Source organism: Sapajus apella, unplaced genomic scaffold (assembly GCF_009761245.1).
Source record: "Sapajus apella isolate SASKATOON/1434 unplaced genomic scaffold, GSC_monkey_1.0 scaffold2, whole genome shotgun sequence".
NCBI lineage: Eukaryota > Metazoa > Chordata > Mammalia > Primates > Cebidae > Sapajus > Sapajus apella.
In genome coordinates this window covers 39,630,955-39,647,486 of record NW_022436942.1, presented here as the reverse complement: position 1 = coordinate 39,647,486, position 16,532 = coordinate 39,630,955, and the positions used below count along the sequence as shown (strand labels likewise).

The 16,532-nt window shown below is 33.5% G+C and overlaps 1 protein-coding gene and 1 long non-coding RNA gene across 3 annotated transcripts in view; one reads left to right on the top strand and one right to left on the bottom strand.

The window, feature by feature from the left end:
* The window catches only part of LOC116563835, a 64,365-nt gene that overhangs the window by 27,487 nt on the left and 20,346 nt on the right, over positions 1-16,532 (top strand). The gene's annotated exons all lie outside the window — the stretch shown is intronic.
* PTPRQ (protein tyrosine phosphatase receptor type Q) overlaps positions 882-16,532 on the bottom strand; it is a 240,750-nt gene continuing 225,099 nt past the window's right edge. For both annotated transcript variants that reach the window (XM_032296569.1, XM_032296577.1), the window contains 6 exons: positions 12,095-12,229; positions 11,770-11,895; positions 10,780-10,928; positions 7,897-8,032; positions 2,394-2,517; positions 882-2,139 (listed from right to left, as the gene is read on the bottom strand). In XM_032296569.1, the coding sequence (XP_032152460.1) occupies positions 2,102-2,139; positions 2,394-2,517; positions 7,897-8,032; positions 10,780-10,928; positions 11,770-11,895; positions 12,095-12,229 (708 nt within the window). In that variant the 3' untranslated portion in view covers positions 882-2,101. The remainder of the gene's footprint in view (positions 2,140-2,393; positions 2,518-7,896; positions 8,033-10,779; positions 10,929-11,769; positions 11,896-12,094; positions 12,230-16,532) is intronic.

Genomic DNA, 16,532 nt, shown 5'->3' with positions numbered 1-16,532 from the left:
TTTAGAGATTCATACATTATTCAACATATATCCTGAGATTAGGCAGCAATATTATAACTCAAGTACTTGCTAGAAATGACTCTCAGGACTATTCTATTTTTAGTGAAGCAGACTCTGCATTTTAACACAATCCCCAGGTATTCTGTATAAACATTAAAGTTTGATAAGCATGGTTAGAGAGACTTAGTATTCAAATTGTGTTTTATATACACATATATGTATGTGTACATGGGTCAAACTCTATCTTCTACACATCTGATTTATACAGATATAATAGAAAGTGAGCTGGCCTGTAGATTGAATTATGTTTTAAAATCATATGATACATTAAAAAGTAACCTCAACAATACTTACCACAGGCTATGTTATCTGTCTTTCGTGATACAAAACTCCATAGTGGCTTGCCATACATTTTCAATGACTGACATAGAAGAAACTAAAGAATGTATAACCCCTACATGAATCTTTTAGAGTTATCATTTTTTATTGCTTTAAGTTACTTTCTATAAACTTATTGGGTGAAACAGTGGTTGATTGTATTTATTTATACTTCCTTGCCATGAAAAAAAGGGAAGCCAATTTTACACTTTTCCAGAGGCTGTGAAACTAAGGGCTTTAATTTCTTGGATAGTAAATCTCACATTAAAATTACTTACTATCTACGGATATCTTAAGAAATAATTATATGTTAATTATTTATATTACATAAATTATGTCATTATATTCTACTTATATGCAAATCTTTATTTTATATATTATATTTGAGAATTAATATAATTATTATGTCTTAATATGAGATACAAAATCAAATATTTATTTATATAGGAGGTTCTGAAATTATGCTGCTAGATAATTCATTAAAATTTGATTTTATTGGCCATCACATTTCTTCTATGTATATTCAGCAGAAATAAGCATAAGATATAATTCTTACCATAGAGAGAATAATTAACACTATTTATTTCTATTACTGTTAATTGAAATCTATGACAAAATGACTTCATATAATTCAAAACTTAGTACATGGTCACTATTTAATAAGATGGAGGCTGAAAGATTTTCTTTAAGGCAATCTCGAATTTGCTACACATGGTTAATTTGTTTTCAGTTCCACCAAGTATACTGCTCAATAATCAACCTTGGGAAATGAAATGAAGGCCATTTAATATAATCCATTTGGAAGTCTCTGTTGGCACTACAGCAGCACATCATTGGTTTACAAGCTTGCAACACAATATGTGTTCTTATTACTCTTTTGATACATTTTTGCTGAAAAAAATTCTTCAGAATTGTTAATATTAGGTTGAATATATATCTAATGGGTGAATACTCTAATACATTTAACTATATATTTGAATACACAATACAGGGGTAAAACTTGTGCCTGAAAGTTTACAAATGTAGGTCAGCTAGAATGGTACTTTGTAACTGCATGTGTGCAATTGCACTTTTAATTTTTCTTTTTAATTTTTCAAACTGAAGATCACAATGCAAATTAAATAGCCCTAAGTGTCCCTGAAGAGCTACTGTGTGTTGTATAAAAGCTAAGTAATCCCTGCAGTGTCAGGGGGTTACTGTTCAGCTGTTCGGGATCATGAGATGATATCTCAGCACTCATAAAACAGAGGATTCAAAACACAAGGGCGTACATGGAAGTACAGATCATTATGACAGTCCTGGAAATTATCCACAAGAAACGTCAACACCCTGGAAGCCAAAACAACACTACTGAATCAACATTTATAACTTTTGTTCAAAATTAAATCCAACACATAGGGAAAATTCACATTGAAACATTAATGCTAATACAATAATTTTCATTTGGCTTGTTCCAAAATATGAAGGACTTCAAAAACATATGGGATGTCTTTTCTTAAGCATTTAAAATGCATAATATTTATTCTGTACAAAACAAATAATTATTCTGAATTAGCTATTTTCTAGAACTAGTCTTAAAATGTTCAATCCACTTGGAAAGGCACAGTTAGGGAAGCATCGATATTTCTTTAAGTTTGCCCATTTTAATCCAGAAGAATGAGGGGGTAACTTTGGCCCCTGGAATTTAAAAATATCTTCCAATTGTATCCTTTGATCTGAATATTTACATAGTGGTTTCTTCCCATTCAAGTTCAACATCACCTAAAACAGAAAGTAACATGTTACAAGAGAATATTGCAGTTAAAAGTTCAAAATTTAAATGTTTCATGATAAAAATATAATGCAGACAGAAAGGATATTATTAGCCCAACTTGGATTACAGAGAAGTTAAAAAAAAATCTGATCTGTGCACTAATCCAGTTTCTTAAACACTTTTAACATATGGTTATTTTGAAATTTTTCCTACTGTAATTGGCACACTAGTAAGTTGGGTACATATTGTTGTTTCTGTTTACCTTCCATGGCATCCAAAGAGTCCATCTTCTGAAGTGCTGAATAGTTAACAAAACAGATGGGCTGATTACTTCCCTTATTTGATAAGAGATCCAGAATGCACTGGTGTAAAAAGATATACTGTGCCTAGATACCAAAGACAGAATGGTTAAACAAATAGATGGATGAAGAGCTTTATACAAGGAGTTACAGCGTTAAAGCTAAAAGAAGTACTGAATTCATCAAATCAATAGCTAAGTTACAGACACAGAATTTAACATAGTATATATATTATTTTCTACCATTTCATATATGAGGCTTTCTAAATTCCTGTGGTCTCCTGAAGCTTCAAGTTTTTTTCTAACACTTGTCACTAAACACCAAGTGTTAATATATTCTTTCTTGCTGTGATTATAAGAAGTAGAAAATTGTATTACTTAAATTTGTTTATGAGTTTCCTTTTTTCTGTTAAATCTAATTGAGTAACTTCTCTTACAATTTTCTTGTTAGAATGACTGTTGGAATACAAATACTAAATTTACTTTTGAAATATGTGAGTGAGCATATATATACATCATCAGTGCATTTAAAATATGTTTAACAAATCTGTTAGTCACCTGGATATGTGGCCTACTTAAGGTCAAGTATTTGGTCCTGTTTTGTAAATAAAAGGCAGCGAGTCATTGAAATGCCCAAACATCCAGGTGCTGGTCAAGGATTCCTAATACTGCATCTGAATGTTTGGGTTAAATTCAGTACCATTTGGATCCTCCAAATTTTTTCAATGTAATTCAATAACCTACTAGCATCTCTGAGTTTGGACCTTAACAAAAGTAGTTAAAGCTAAGAAAAAAGTATATTTTAAATCACCCTCATTTGTACATAACAGACATATCTGACTTTGAAGCAATATCACCAAATGTTTAAGACATATATTCAAATTGCCAATGATTTAAATAGAACATTCTCAAACGTGATCAGCTTCAGAAGTTATATTCATATCTATTGCTGCTATACCACCAAACCTTTTGGAACTCCTCTAATTGTCTTCAGAAATTGTTAGTCATGATTATGAGTATCTATTCCTTTGTAGATTATAAAATGTTTCCATGAACATCTCATTACTGGAACATCAGTTCTGTGAGGGCAGAACTCTGTCATATTCACTGCTATATTCCGGTTGCCTATAATAGTGCGTGGCACATAGTAGTTGCATCATAAATGTCTCTTTACTTAGCCTCATTTAATTCTCATGGCTAGGCAATCTTCACTGTTTAAGAGCAGATGTAATTTGGAGAAAATTCAAATGTCATTAGGTGTCAAGTTTTGTAAATGAGGTGGATGATCAAGTTTGTAGAATTCAGTTTTGGTAAGAAATGAAGTGTTGTCATAAAGCAATAAAATTTCTATTGAAATTGCTAGAAAGTTACTTCTTAAGGTAATTCCAAGGGTGTGCTTTCAAACATACATGAAACAATGAATTATATTATTGGCAGAAATATGTTGACACAACATAATCTTTTTGGAAATCATTTAAATTTATGAGTTCTAGTATTTTATTTACTCATTTTTATAAACACATTAGAATTTGAAGTCACATTTGGGGTGTGATACTTCTGACTCTCCTGATTTTATCTTCTCCACTGGAAAGAATGATAGGTGTAAACTTTGCCAGCAGAGCAGGCTGAGCTTCGTGAGACAGTCCTACAGGTTCCAAGTTCCCTCTGCCATTATGGGTTACTGCCAAGAAAGCAGTGTACTGTTGTGAAAAAAGTTTAATCCCAGTTTCTGTCCTAGATAGCCATATTACCTTTAGAATTAAACTCTTCTGATGCACAGTTTCCTCATCTGGTGGTGGAAGTGTGTGTCATAAATCCTGTGTTGTAAGATTTAAAGGATTTAACATATGTAAAATGCCCAGCAAAAAAGTGGGCACCCAAAATATGTTAACTTTTTTTTCTTCCACTATATGAGCTTCTATGAGTAAATTTCCACTTATGTGAGGCACTAAGAGTATCTTAGGATATTATCTCATTACAGAGCATTCTCTCAGAAAGGCCTTTCAAATTTCCTGGGGCTACAATGCATTGCTTTTTGTTGTTGTTGTTGTTATTTGTAGTTGTTGTTATTGTTGTTGTTTGAGACAGTCTTGCTCTGACACCCAGGCTGGAGTGCGGTGGCGCAATCTCGGCTCACTGCAAACTCTGCCTCTGGTTTCAAGCGATTCTCCTGTCTCAGCTTCTGGAGTCGATAGGATTATGGGCACATGCCACCACGCCCAGCTGATTTTTGTATTTTTAGTAGAGAAGGGGTTTTGCTATGTTGGTCAGGCTGGTCTCGAACTCCTGACCTCTGGTGATCTGCCCACCTCAGCCTCCCAAAGTGCTGGGATTACAGGCATGAGCCACCGCACTCAGCCCCCAGTGCATTATTTTTTGAGTGAAAGAAATCAAAGCTTTCTCTTGGGTAAGGGCCATGCCCCTCAGTGCCTTTTAGTGGCAGTATATTGTTGAAGCTGCTGCCTTCCCCCAGCCGCCCATGGCTGTTGCAGTATGTGCTGTAAGACAGGAACATTCTTCATAGAAACTGCAATCACTCTGGAGTGCAGGAAAAGAAAACAAGAAACTGCTCTTGTGCAAAGCAATGCTGGCGCTTAAGGACCAGAGGCGAGGTGTGATCATTTCTCTGTTTGTCATCACAGGGAAAAAACAGTAAAGAGCCAAACTTCTGGGAACTAAGACAGATAAAAGAGGGCTTCTGAGTACCTGTTTTTCAGCAAGAAGACAATCAGAAAAAAAAATCATATTGAACATTTACTGCCTGCTGGGCACCAGGTTGGTGATTTACAAACTTTTTCTTATTTAACACTGATAACAAGTTTGTGAAAAGTGTAACAGGGTTATTTTACAAAAGAGAAATAGTTCAGAGAAGCTAATTGAACAAAATCACAGAGCCAACAATTAGCAGAGCTGTATTCTGAATTTAGTTCTGTGACTTCAAAAACCTTCTCTTTCTAATCACACCTCCCCTCAACCCCCACCACCCCAAGCTCCCATCCCAAGCTGTGACAATTCGCTATGGTTGGTTAAATAGAATAATGCATGAAGTTTATAACATATATTGACTACTAAATTATGTAAAATTATTAATAGACACTCTTGAACACACTCATTACAGAATTTAGTTTTACAAAGTCATAGAACATGGAAGTTTTTTCAACTTTTACTGTTTGAAGATTGACTCTAGACTCTAGAAGGAAACAATCAGTTCCATCCTGTATCCTACCCAAGAGAGCCAACCCTTAATTTCATTAAGAGCATTGATCACCAGTGTATATGTGTACATCTAGAGACATGGAGGAAAATGTTATCTTTCTATTTATCTTTATTTTTAACTAAAAGTGAGAAGGAAATTGAATTTTAATAATGATTAATAATTGGGTTGATATTAGAATCTTCATAAGACCCGTTGATAAAGACCAGCTACCTAATTTGCCAGCCCAACTTGGATTAGAGAGAATGCAAAATGTAAAATTCCACTTCAAAATGGAAAGTTCCTGCCTCAAAATGTAATTTTAAGATTTTTCAAGACAGTGACAGCAAAAATTAAACCAATTTCAGGGCCCTTTTAAATGTGAGGGCCTGTGAAACTACCCATGTTGCATACCCATGAGGCTGGCCCTGGTCATGTGTAATATTCCATTTCTGAAGTATCCCAGGGAAAGAGTGACACTTAACTCATTTGTTAACTCAGTATATAAGGGAATGAATATGCATTATATTACCTAGTTTACCTAATTATCAAAGTAACTGAGGAAGATTCCTACAAAGAGACTATGAATTAAAGATAATATTTATCATGCAAGCCCAAATGAACGACAAAAACTGGCAAGGCTGACACCTTCATCATGCTCCTAGAATACTTTTGTAGTCATACTATGAGGTAAATATAACAACAATGTAATCAGACCTGACAAAAAGCTAGATCTCTTTTTTAAAAAAGCATAAAAACTTAAAATATATACTTAAAACCACTATCAAAATAAAAGCATTTTGTCCTAAGTGTATATTTCCTTTTCTGAAAATACCTAATGATAATAAGAAGACTGAGCAATGAGCGAGGTTTTGAAAATATTGCTTCTTTGATATTTATCTCATGTTTTTCAATTTCTTATTTATGTTTATAATTTATATAACCAAACAGTCTACATTTAAAGATAAATATATCTGTATTAGAGTTGAAGCTCCAACATCTTTCCTAAAAGGGAAGTTTGTCTAAAAAGTTTGGATATCTCTGGTCTACAGCTGCATCTTCCAAGGAGGATTAACGTTCCATGACATGTTCCTACAGGTCTGGGTCAAAAAGGATTGAAGAGCTCTACAGTCATCAAAGTTTGAGAAAAGTTGCCCATAGGGATCCATTTTTGTAATGGTCAGTGAAATTAGCATTAAGGCCATAAAAATTTATGTGTTTCAAAATCAGTTTAATTTCTTTCTCATACTTATTTTAGCAGAGAACTCATTTTCTCAAATCTTTAACTACTTTGAGGCCATGTATGTTTTCTAGAATGTAACCTGGAAAATATTGTTAAAGCAGATCTGTGCATTTATTGCAAGAAAATATCTGTTTGTGTAGCATACAAATTTCAATCCAAAGCTACAGATAGGAATATCATGCATACTGTAGTTATACAGACAAAGGTTTGAATTTGGGCTCTGGAACTTATCAGTAATATCATCTTGGAATATCATTTAACTTCTTGGAACATGTGCTTCCCTGTTTGTAAAGCAGAGCCAGTAATATTTAGTCTGTTGATTGGTTTTACTGACCGTGCCTTACAAATAAAGAATTTAATTAGGATTAAATAAGATAATACATGTGAAGGGTCTCATATAGCAACTGGTACCCAGTAGACACTCAGTAGAGGTTTTTAGCCACATTACCATTATACTCTGCAATTTTAAAAATTAAAATTGTATATATTTTATAAATTTTTTTGTGTGTGAGCCAAAACAACAAACAAAAAATTCCCAGTTAACAGTTGATAGCATGCTACAATATTGATTATTAGTAATGGTATGCAATAGGGATAAATATAGAGAAGTAAAATCCACAGAACTTCATTATGATCAATATTTTAAACTGTTTTCCCACTTATAACTTTTCAAAAGATATTGGCATTGAAAAGCTATTGACTTGAGTTCATTTTTTGAGATTCCAAAGCTGCTAAATGACAAAGATAAATCAATTTATAAATTATTTCCTACATACCTATCAGTATAATGAGTTAAGATGAGACATCAGTAACAATGCTGCAGGGTGACAATGGCACATGGGCATTAGTTCTCCTGTAATTGCTATCAGCTGCCCTCCCCAGGACTTCCCCAAAAAGCTTATAACGTAGGAAAAGAGCTTCCACCATGCAAATACAGCTTCAAGACCATGTCCATCCAGACTGCTGCCACTACAACCTCCCCTGTGGAAATTCTGGAACTTTAGAATGCAGTGCAGGATTAGATATCTTACCAGATTCTGCACCATGCACATTCTTTCACTTCTCAGTTCAGCTACTAGTCCATATATATCCACAAAATCATGGTCATTTATATGTTGTGTTAAATGGTCCAGAGCAATAAAAACTCCAGTTCTTCCAACTCCAGCACTGCAGGAAGAGTAAAATTACATGAAAATTGTTCAGCAAAGGGTTGTTCATCTTGATGGGGATAAAGATAATGAGCTACGATAGCAAAAAATTCTAACAGTTTCTTCTCTTACTTGGAGGCAGACTTTCTTTGGATTTTTTTTACGGTTATGAAGACTGTTTAAATAGGGCAAGATGATTATCATTAATATGCTATCAAACATTTGAGTTTCTCTTTCTTTAATCAGTGGAGATTAGCCTCTTATTTCTTAATATTTTAGGGGGTGTTGTTGGAGAATAATAGAGATTATTAAAAAATCATTGAAAATTCTTAATACCAGAGACTCTATATTGACTAAATTTTCAGTTAGCAGCAGAAATGCTAAACATTACAAATGTTCAATATTTAGCTCATAAAGCATTTTCTTTGCATCATTTTGAAAAATAGTCTTGCAAGTGTCCTTTTCACTTTCTTTCTCTAGAATTTATTTTACCTCCTATAGATAACAAAATTGAAAAACTATTTTCTTTTAAGAAATTATATTAATACTCAAAGACTGGCATGTGCTCCATAGAAACTGTTAACTGATAAACCTCACAAGATTGACTCAGAAATTCCTACTGTTAGAAATTCCTATTGTCAGAAAGACAAGATCCCTAGGAAATTAAATGGTTAATAAAGGAAATTAATCTGAAAAAAACGTTGAAAGGTTATCTAGTCTTATAAATATTACTTTGAACCACATGAAACTGCCATTTTTATAGTTCTGTAGTAGAAACATTTAAATATTGGCAATTTCCTATAATTTGACCTAAGAAATTGTGAGCCTTACAACATTAACTGATTAGAGTAACATGTATAAACATATTCCGCACAGCCGTTGAATTGTTAAGTACATTTTGAGTGTTAAACACTGTTCTGAGCACCTGGGGCAGAGCAGTGAACAACACAAAGTCCCTGCATTTATAGAGCTTATATTCTAGAGGAAAATAGCACATAAATTAACAGGCAAAGAACATGACTGGTGGTAAGAAATGCCATACTGGGGAAAACAAACAAAAACAAAAACAGGTTAAGGAGATAGAAGGTGATAGGGTAGGATGGAGTCAACAGAGAAAACTTCTCTGATAATGTAATATTTGATAAGATACTTGCTTAAGGTTAGAGAACACACCATGTGGGTATCAGGGAGAAGATCATGGTAGCCAGAAGAAGCAAAATGAGAAGAGACCTGAGTTGGGAGCATTTTTGAATGTTCACAAATCAGGGGAGACCAGGGAGGTGAGAGTGCAGTGAGGAGGTGAGGCATGGCCAGGGATCAGAGTATTTGCTGGTGGGTTAGGTGTGGAATGTGAAAGGAAGCAGAATCAAGGATGACTCTAGCACTTTTGGCTCTAATGGAAGGGACTTGCTGTTTACCAAGATAGGGACAACTGAGCAGGGGTGAATTTGGAGATTGAGTCAAGTGTTCTGTTTTGTACACATCAAATTTCTAGAACTTTTTAGTCTGGATGGCTGTCAAGTTGAACTGGAAGCCCAATGTAGAAGTCTAAAGTCAAGGTGAGAAGTTGAAGTTAGAGATAAATATGTAGTAGACGATTTTCAAATGATATTGAAAGATAATAAATAATATGAACATACTTTCTTTCTATCTTTTATCTATTTAAATCACAAGGGAGGAGACACTACTCTTTTTGAGGCTAAAAAGGAAAAAGTACTTTTCGTTTAGTGCCCATGGCAGTGTATTTGCATGATTCAGAGAAGCTGAAGGCACCTACTGTCTACCAAAGGTTTTAATCACCAAGATGCCAGCATAAAATCAATCACTGACTGTAGAAGCAGATTGTTATACTATTTTTGGTATATACTATTATATTAAGCTTTTTACCTGTAAGGAGGGGTTTTAAGTTGAGAAGGTAAAAATGAGGCTTTTACTTTTTGTTCTACACGTTTTATATATATAAGCGTCGTTCACATATTTTATAATGAGCAAGCATTTATGCATTAGTCTTATAATTTTAAAAATCCAGAGAATTTATGGAAAATGTATAACAATTTAAATTGCCTATTGGGTTTTTTAAAATAAAAGTTTAAAAATTGAATGAATTTATCTTTTCTAACACACAATATTTAACAACATAATTATAGTATACTGTAACAAACCTGCATATTCTTCACATGTGCCCCAGAACTTAAGGTATAATAAAATCTTAAAAAATTACAAGATATTGTTACTTTAAAAAATCTTTTTATTATGGTAAAAGATGAATAACAGAGAATTGATCATTTTGACTATTTTACATGTACAATTCAGTGGCATTAAGTATATTCTCAATGTTGTGCAAACATCAGCACTATATATTTTCAGAACTTCTCATCATCCCGAATAGAAGGTCTGTACCCACTAGATATTAATTTTTCATCTCCCTCCTCACTAGCAACCACAAGTCTATTTTCTGTCTCTATAAATTTACCTATTCTGAGCATCTCATTTAAGTAGAATTCATACTACGTTTTTCTCTAATCTCCAAACTCCAATTGTGAAAGAGACTTGTCAAGACTGATTTAGATCTATCATGTTAGAAAACATAAATTATACCAATGTGTCTAGAAATGCTAAATGTGAAATCTCTGAAGATGGCAAGCTGGAAGAAATTTACATGAAGATTTTATTTAAAAAAATGGAATTATAACAATAGAGAGACCAATGTGTTCAAAGACTATTTCTGGCATTTAATAGATGTTTCAAAAAATATCACTTTCTTACCTGCAGTGAACAATCATAGGTGTGGTGTCATGTGCCCTGCTTGCTCGAACCAACTTCACAAAGTGAATTAGAGGGGCACTGTTCTCAGGAACCCCATGCTCTGGCCAGGCAGTAAAGTTACACTGTCGAACAGTCATGTAATCCCCATGCTAGACAAAGGGACAGATTAATGAATGACAAAATTATTTAAGTCCCACAATGAAGGTTGAAGGCAACTGTCTCACTTTTTGAAGGCGATCTTTTAAAAATGACTGTTTACCAAACCAAATGTTTTCATTATTTCCTGTAAGAGAGATTTTTCTTGTCACAATAAAGAGAATTGCCTTTCAGTATGAATGAAAACAATTAGAAAGCTTATAAATAAATGTTAATATAGAATATTAATATACAAATATAGTATATCATTTTGTAGCACTCAGTATAATAGGTTTTAAAACAATTTTGACCCAAACTTAAATGAACACATTCACAAATTATTCCATACATACAGGTATTGAGAATCTGATATGTGAAAAGTATAAAGATCCTTATATCATCTTCTGTGTATAGGTATCTATGTAAACTGATAAAGTGAGATTCCATACGACCTTTTCTATATTGGATCTGGATTAAATAGAAAATCAAATTATTAGGACGCAGAGATGCGTGATTTGGGAAACTGCTGTCTCAAGTCAAATATTACAGTTTCTTCATGAAATAAAGCCAGTGATCTCATCATTTTCTCTCCTTTTTCTCCTCTTGTCAGCCTAAGAATGTGATGCTAATTGGTTAATGCAGACTTTAGAGTGATCTGGAACAAATACAGTGACATTGATACTAAAGGTTGATATCAATTCAAAATTCTGCTTAGAAAACAATACAAAAGCATTGTTAACTATAGAGGTATCCTTGAAAGGGATAGTTCTAGAAATTAATTTTATTTTAGACATTTAAATTGTTCATATTTTATACCATGTTCCCTTGTCCCCCCCGCTTTTTAAAAATTTTTACCCTTTCAATTTTCAGATCCCTGATAGTCCAATTTATTTGAACATCCTCCATTAGCTTTGTAATCACTATATCTCCAAAGACGGTAACTGGCTTGTTGTCCTCTGGCCAATACTGATGGCATCTGATCTGCATTCAGAGAAAATCATCAGTCATAACAGTCATTGTTATATTGATATGCATGTATATCACAGTTATTGCGACTAAGTTAAAATTGCTTTGTAGATGTCCAGATTATTGATGAATCCCAGTATCAGATGAAATATTCACACATATGTTAACCCAATTGTAAAATAAACATTTGTGAAAACATTTTCAAATAACTTACCCGTCCTTTTTCAAAACACTGTGTTAGCATTACTAATGTTTTTGCTCTGGTTTCCCACACCATTCTCCAAAAATCTCCAACTGTTCCTGGTAGTGGACCTTGAGTAGCAATAAATTCATTTGGACATAAATAGCCCTAGAAAGATATAATTACATACACTGCATCATTATGTATGTAGATATAAGGTTTTAGTTTTTAATCAATACATGAAACATGCTAGTTTTAAAATTACCTAATATTTAGAATACCTTAAATACTAGATAATCTTACTCAAAATTTCTAGCATCTAACTTTATCTTCACAATCTGATATACTGCACAACAAATGGTTCTAAAAATGTATGTCAAACTTTTGAATAAAACATTAAGGACTACATAACAAAAGTTACAATAATAACAGAACTTAATAAGGTCTTAAGTCTGAGTCTTTGTAGCAGGAAGTTTGCTAAGCATCTTCTATTAAATTTCTTATAAAAGCATTGTGAATTAGTACCAATATTATACTCATTTTATAGATGAAGATCTGTCTCAAATCTATTATGGCATCCTTGTGAATATTTATCAAATTGCTCTGAAACTTGGTCTATTTACCTGGAACATAAAAGCATGACATTTGAGTTTATATAATTGTGAGCAGTATCCGTGGATTTCTTTTAAAGAAAGGGAATGTATAAGTTAAAAAAGTAGTAATGGAATGACATCTATTTGAAATAGAAAGATTCTTTAAGGAATAGGGAATAAAAGGTAAAATTTACTTTTTTACATTGAAATCATCTCAGTAGTCAGAGAATAGTAATATAAAAAAGTAATATATATTTAAATTTTCCAGGGACTCTAAAATCTAATCCAGCAAGTTTACTTTACTTTAAAGAATAATGAGAAGGCACTTTAGGTGATTTTCCCAAAGTACAGTATAAGCCAGGAACATTTGCTTACAGAAAATCTTGAGTTTCTTAAATACACTGTGTACTACAGCATTTCTGTCTTTCCAGTCTCAGCCGAAAGACCTAAATATGTAGTAAAATGTAAGGGATCTTTTCTTATTAAAAATAATATTGTTAAATGTAGACTATTTTGAAAACTTAGAAAAATATATAATAGAAAGTAGAATTCACCTACAATCTTGCTATCCAGAGTGAAGGGCCATTAACATTTTGGTTGATTTCTTTACAGATTTTTAAAATATGCACATTCTCCACTCAATCAATATTTGTGAGTGATTATTATGTTCAAGGCACTGTTTTAGGAGCTGGGGGTTCATCACTAACCAAAGACACTGAAATTCCTACCCTCATTTATCTTATAGTTAGGAGAAACAGAAATTGTATATTAATGTCTATTAAATAAACAAATTACACAGAATTTATAAAAGTGGTAAGGACTATGAGAGAAAATTTTCAGAGAATAGGCTTTTCAGAAAATAGGCTGTTCACAAATAGACTATTCAGAAAAAAATAAACACTTCATGAGAACATGCAGTATTTATTTTTCTCTTCCTGGCTTATTTCACTTATAATAATGTTCTCCAAGTTTCACATATCACCGGTGATATGTGAAGCAAGTGTTCACAAAGGAAGTAAGTGAGGCCTGCAGGATTTGGGGGGAAAGAATTGTGGGTAGAAGGAAAGTCAAGTCCAACCACCTTAAAGGAGAGGGATGTCAGGAATGTTGCAAGAACAGCAGGTGGCTACAGTAGAGTAAATGAGGGGGAAGAACAACAGAAAATGGCCAGAAAGAGCAGGCAAGATAAGTGGTGCTTTACGTCCTAACAGGTAATTATAAGACTTTGGTTTTTACTCTGAATCATACAGAAATTCACTGAAATGTTTTGAACATAGTATATGGTTTAACAGTTTCACATGGTTTCCATAGACCAACCTATGGGAGTTTAAAAGGTGAAAGGAGGGAGAATAGTTAGAGGGTTATTGTAACAATTCAGTCAAGAAATATTGATAGCATGGGTGGTATCAATGGAGATGGTAAGAAGTGACCAGACCTGGATATATTTTGAAGGCAAAACCAACAGAATTTACTAATAGATTAGATATGAGGTATGAGAGAAACAGAGAAATCAATAATGACTTCAAAAGATGGGGAAGACACCAAGATGAGCAGTTTTTAATCATCTTTTCTTATTTTTGACACATAATAATTGTACATTTAAAAAAATAATTGTACATTTTAATGGAATACAGTGTGACTATTTTGATACATGTATACAATGTGTAATACTTAGGTCAGGGTAACAGCATATCCATCTCCTCAAACATTTCTCATTTCTTTGTATTGGGAACACCTGAAATCTGCTCTTCTAGCTATTTGAAAATATGAAATAAATTGTGATTAATTATAGCCACACTAGAGAGCTATAGACAACAGAATTTATTTCTCCTATCTAGCTGTAATTTTGCATTCATTTACCCAACCTCTTACTCTCTCCTCTTCCCTTTCCCAACTTTTAATCACTACTCTTTTTACTCTCTACTTCTATGAGATCAACTTTTTCAGTGTGCATGAGTGAGACTATGCAGTATTTATTTTTCTGTTCCTAGCTTATTTCAATTATTATAATATTCTCAAAGCTCATCCATGTTGCCACAAATTAAAGGATTTCATTCTTTTTCATGGCCAAATAGTATTCCATTGTGTATATATAGCACATTTTCTTTATTCATTCATCCGTTGATGAATACTTAGGTTGATTCTATATCTCGGCTATTGTGAATAGTGTGGCAGCACTTATTGCATAAGCATAGACATCTCTTTGACATACTGATTTTCTTTCCTTTGGATATATACCCGGTAGTGGGATTGCTGCATCATAATGATGGTTCTATTTTAGTTTTCTGAGGAAAACTAAATAGTGCATAATAATTCCACTCTCTCTACATTCTCACTGGCATTTGTTATTTTTTGTCTTCTTGATAATAACCATTCTAAATGGGGGAAGATCATATTTCATTGCGGTTTTGATTTGTATTTCCTTGATGACTAGTGACATCAAACATTCTTTCATAGGCCTGTTGGCCATTTGTATGTCTTCTTTTGAGAGATATTCATTCAGCTCATTTGTCCATTTTTAAATTAGATTTTTTTTCCGCTATTGAGTTCCTGCTGTATTTTGGATATTAATCCCTTGTTGGATAAATAGTTTGCAAATATTTTCTCAATTTTGCAGGTTGTCTTTTCATTCTGTTGATTGTTTCCTTTGCTGTGCATGTGGTTTTTAGTTTGATATAATCCCATTTGTCTATTTTTGCTTTTATTGACTGTGCTTTTGAGCTTTTAGTATGAACAGGTTTGTAGAGAAAATAAAAAACTCACATTGGACATTTTACATTTGAAATCACTATCAGATATTCAAGTAAGAATGCCACGAATGCAATTAGATATAAGGCTTTAGAATTCAGGAAGAAGTCTAAACTAGAGACATAAATTTGAAAGTAATCAGCTCAGATCTCTTGCTTACAGTCATGAAAAGTGGATGACATCATTTTGTTGGTTAATATTGAGCATTAATTTGATTGAAGGATGCAAAGTTTTGTTTCTGGGTATGTCTGTGAGGGTATTGACAAAAGAGATTAACATTTGAGTCAGTGGACTGGGAGAGGCAGATCCACCTTCAATCTGGGTGGGTACCATCTAATCAGCTGCCAGAATTGCTGGAATAAAGCAGGCAGAAGAAAGTGGAAAGGGCAGATTTGCAGAGTCATCAGGACTTCATCTTTCTCCCATGCTGAATGCTTCCCACCCTCAAACATCAGATTCCATGTACTTCAGCTTTTGGACTCTTGGACTTATACCAGTAATTTGCTAGGGGCCTTTGGCTGAAGGCTACACTCTCAGCTTCCCTACTTTTGAGGTTTCAGGACTTGGACTGGCTTCCTTGCTCCTCAGCTTGCAAATGGCCTATTTTGGGACTTCACTTTGTGATCGTGTGGGTCAACACTCCTTAATAAACTCCCCTTCATATATACATCTAATCTATTAGGTTTGTCCCTCTAGAGAACACTGACTCTTACAATCACCAAGAACATGAGTTTGGAAGGAGACAGTAAATTCAAGTATACAGCTCTAAATTATTTCAATGTCTGGAGGTCTAAAAGATGAGATAGAACTGATAAGATTAAGATGAAAGAGTTAGATCTGCTGAAAGGTCAAATTAGGGACTGAGACTTGAGGCTAGTTTTCTGAGTAGTTAATTGATGGCTTTGAAAATAGCTGGTTTGGTGTTGTATTTGCTTAGTATCCAAGTCTTATTTGAGGGTGCTGAAGAGATAAGAGAAGGGAATCGAAGATAGTAAGTGCTGACAATTCTTCAAGGGGCTCTGATGTAAATAAGACACAGAATAATAGAGAAGTAGAGAGGGAGCTGCAATATCAAGATATTTTTATGATGTAAGAAATTACAATAGATTTGTTTGGCTGCTAAAAGAGAA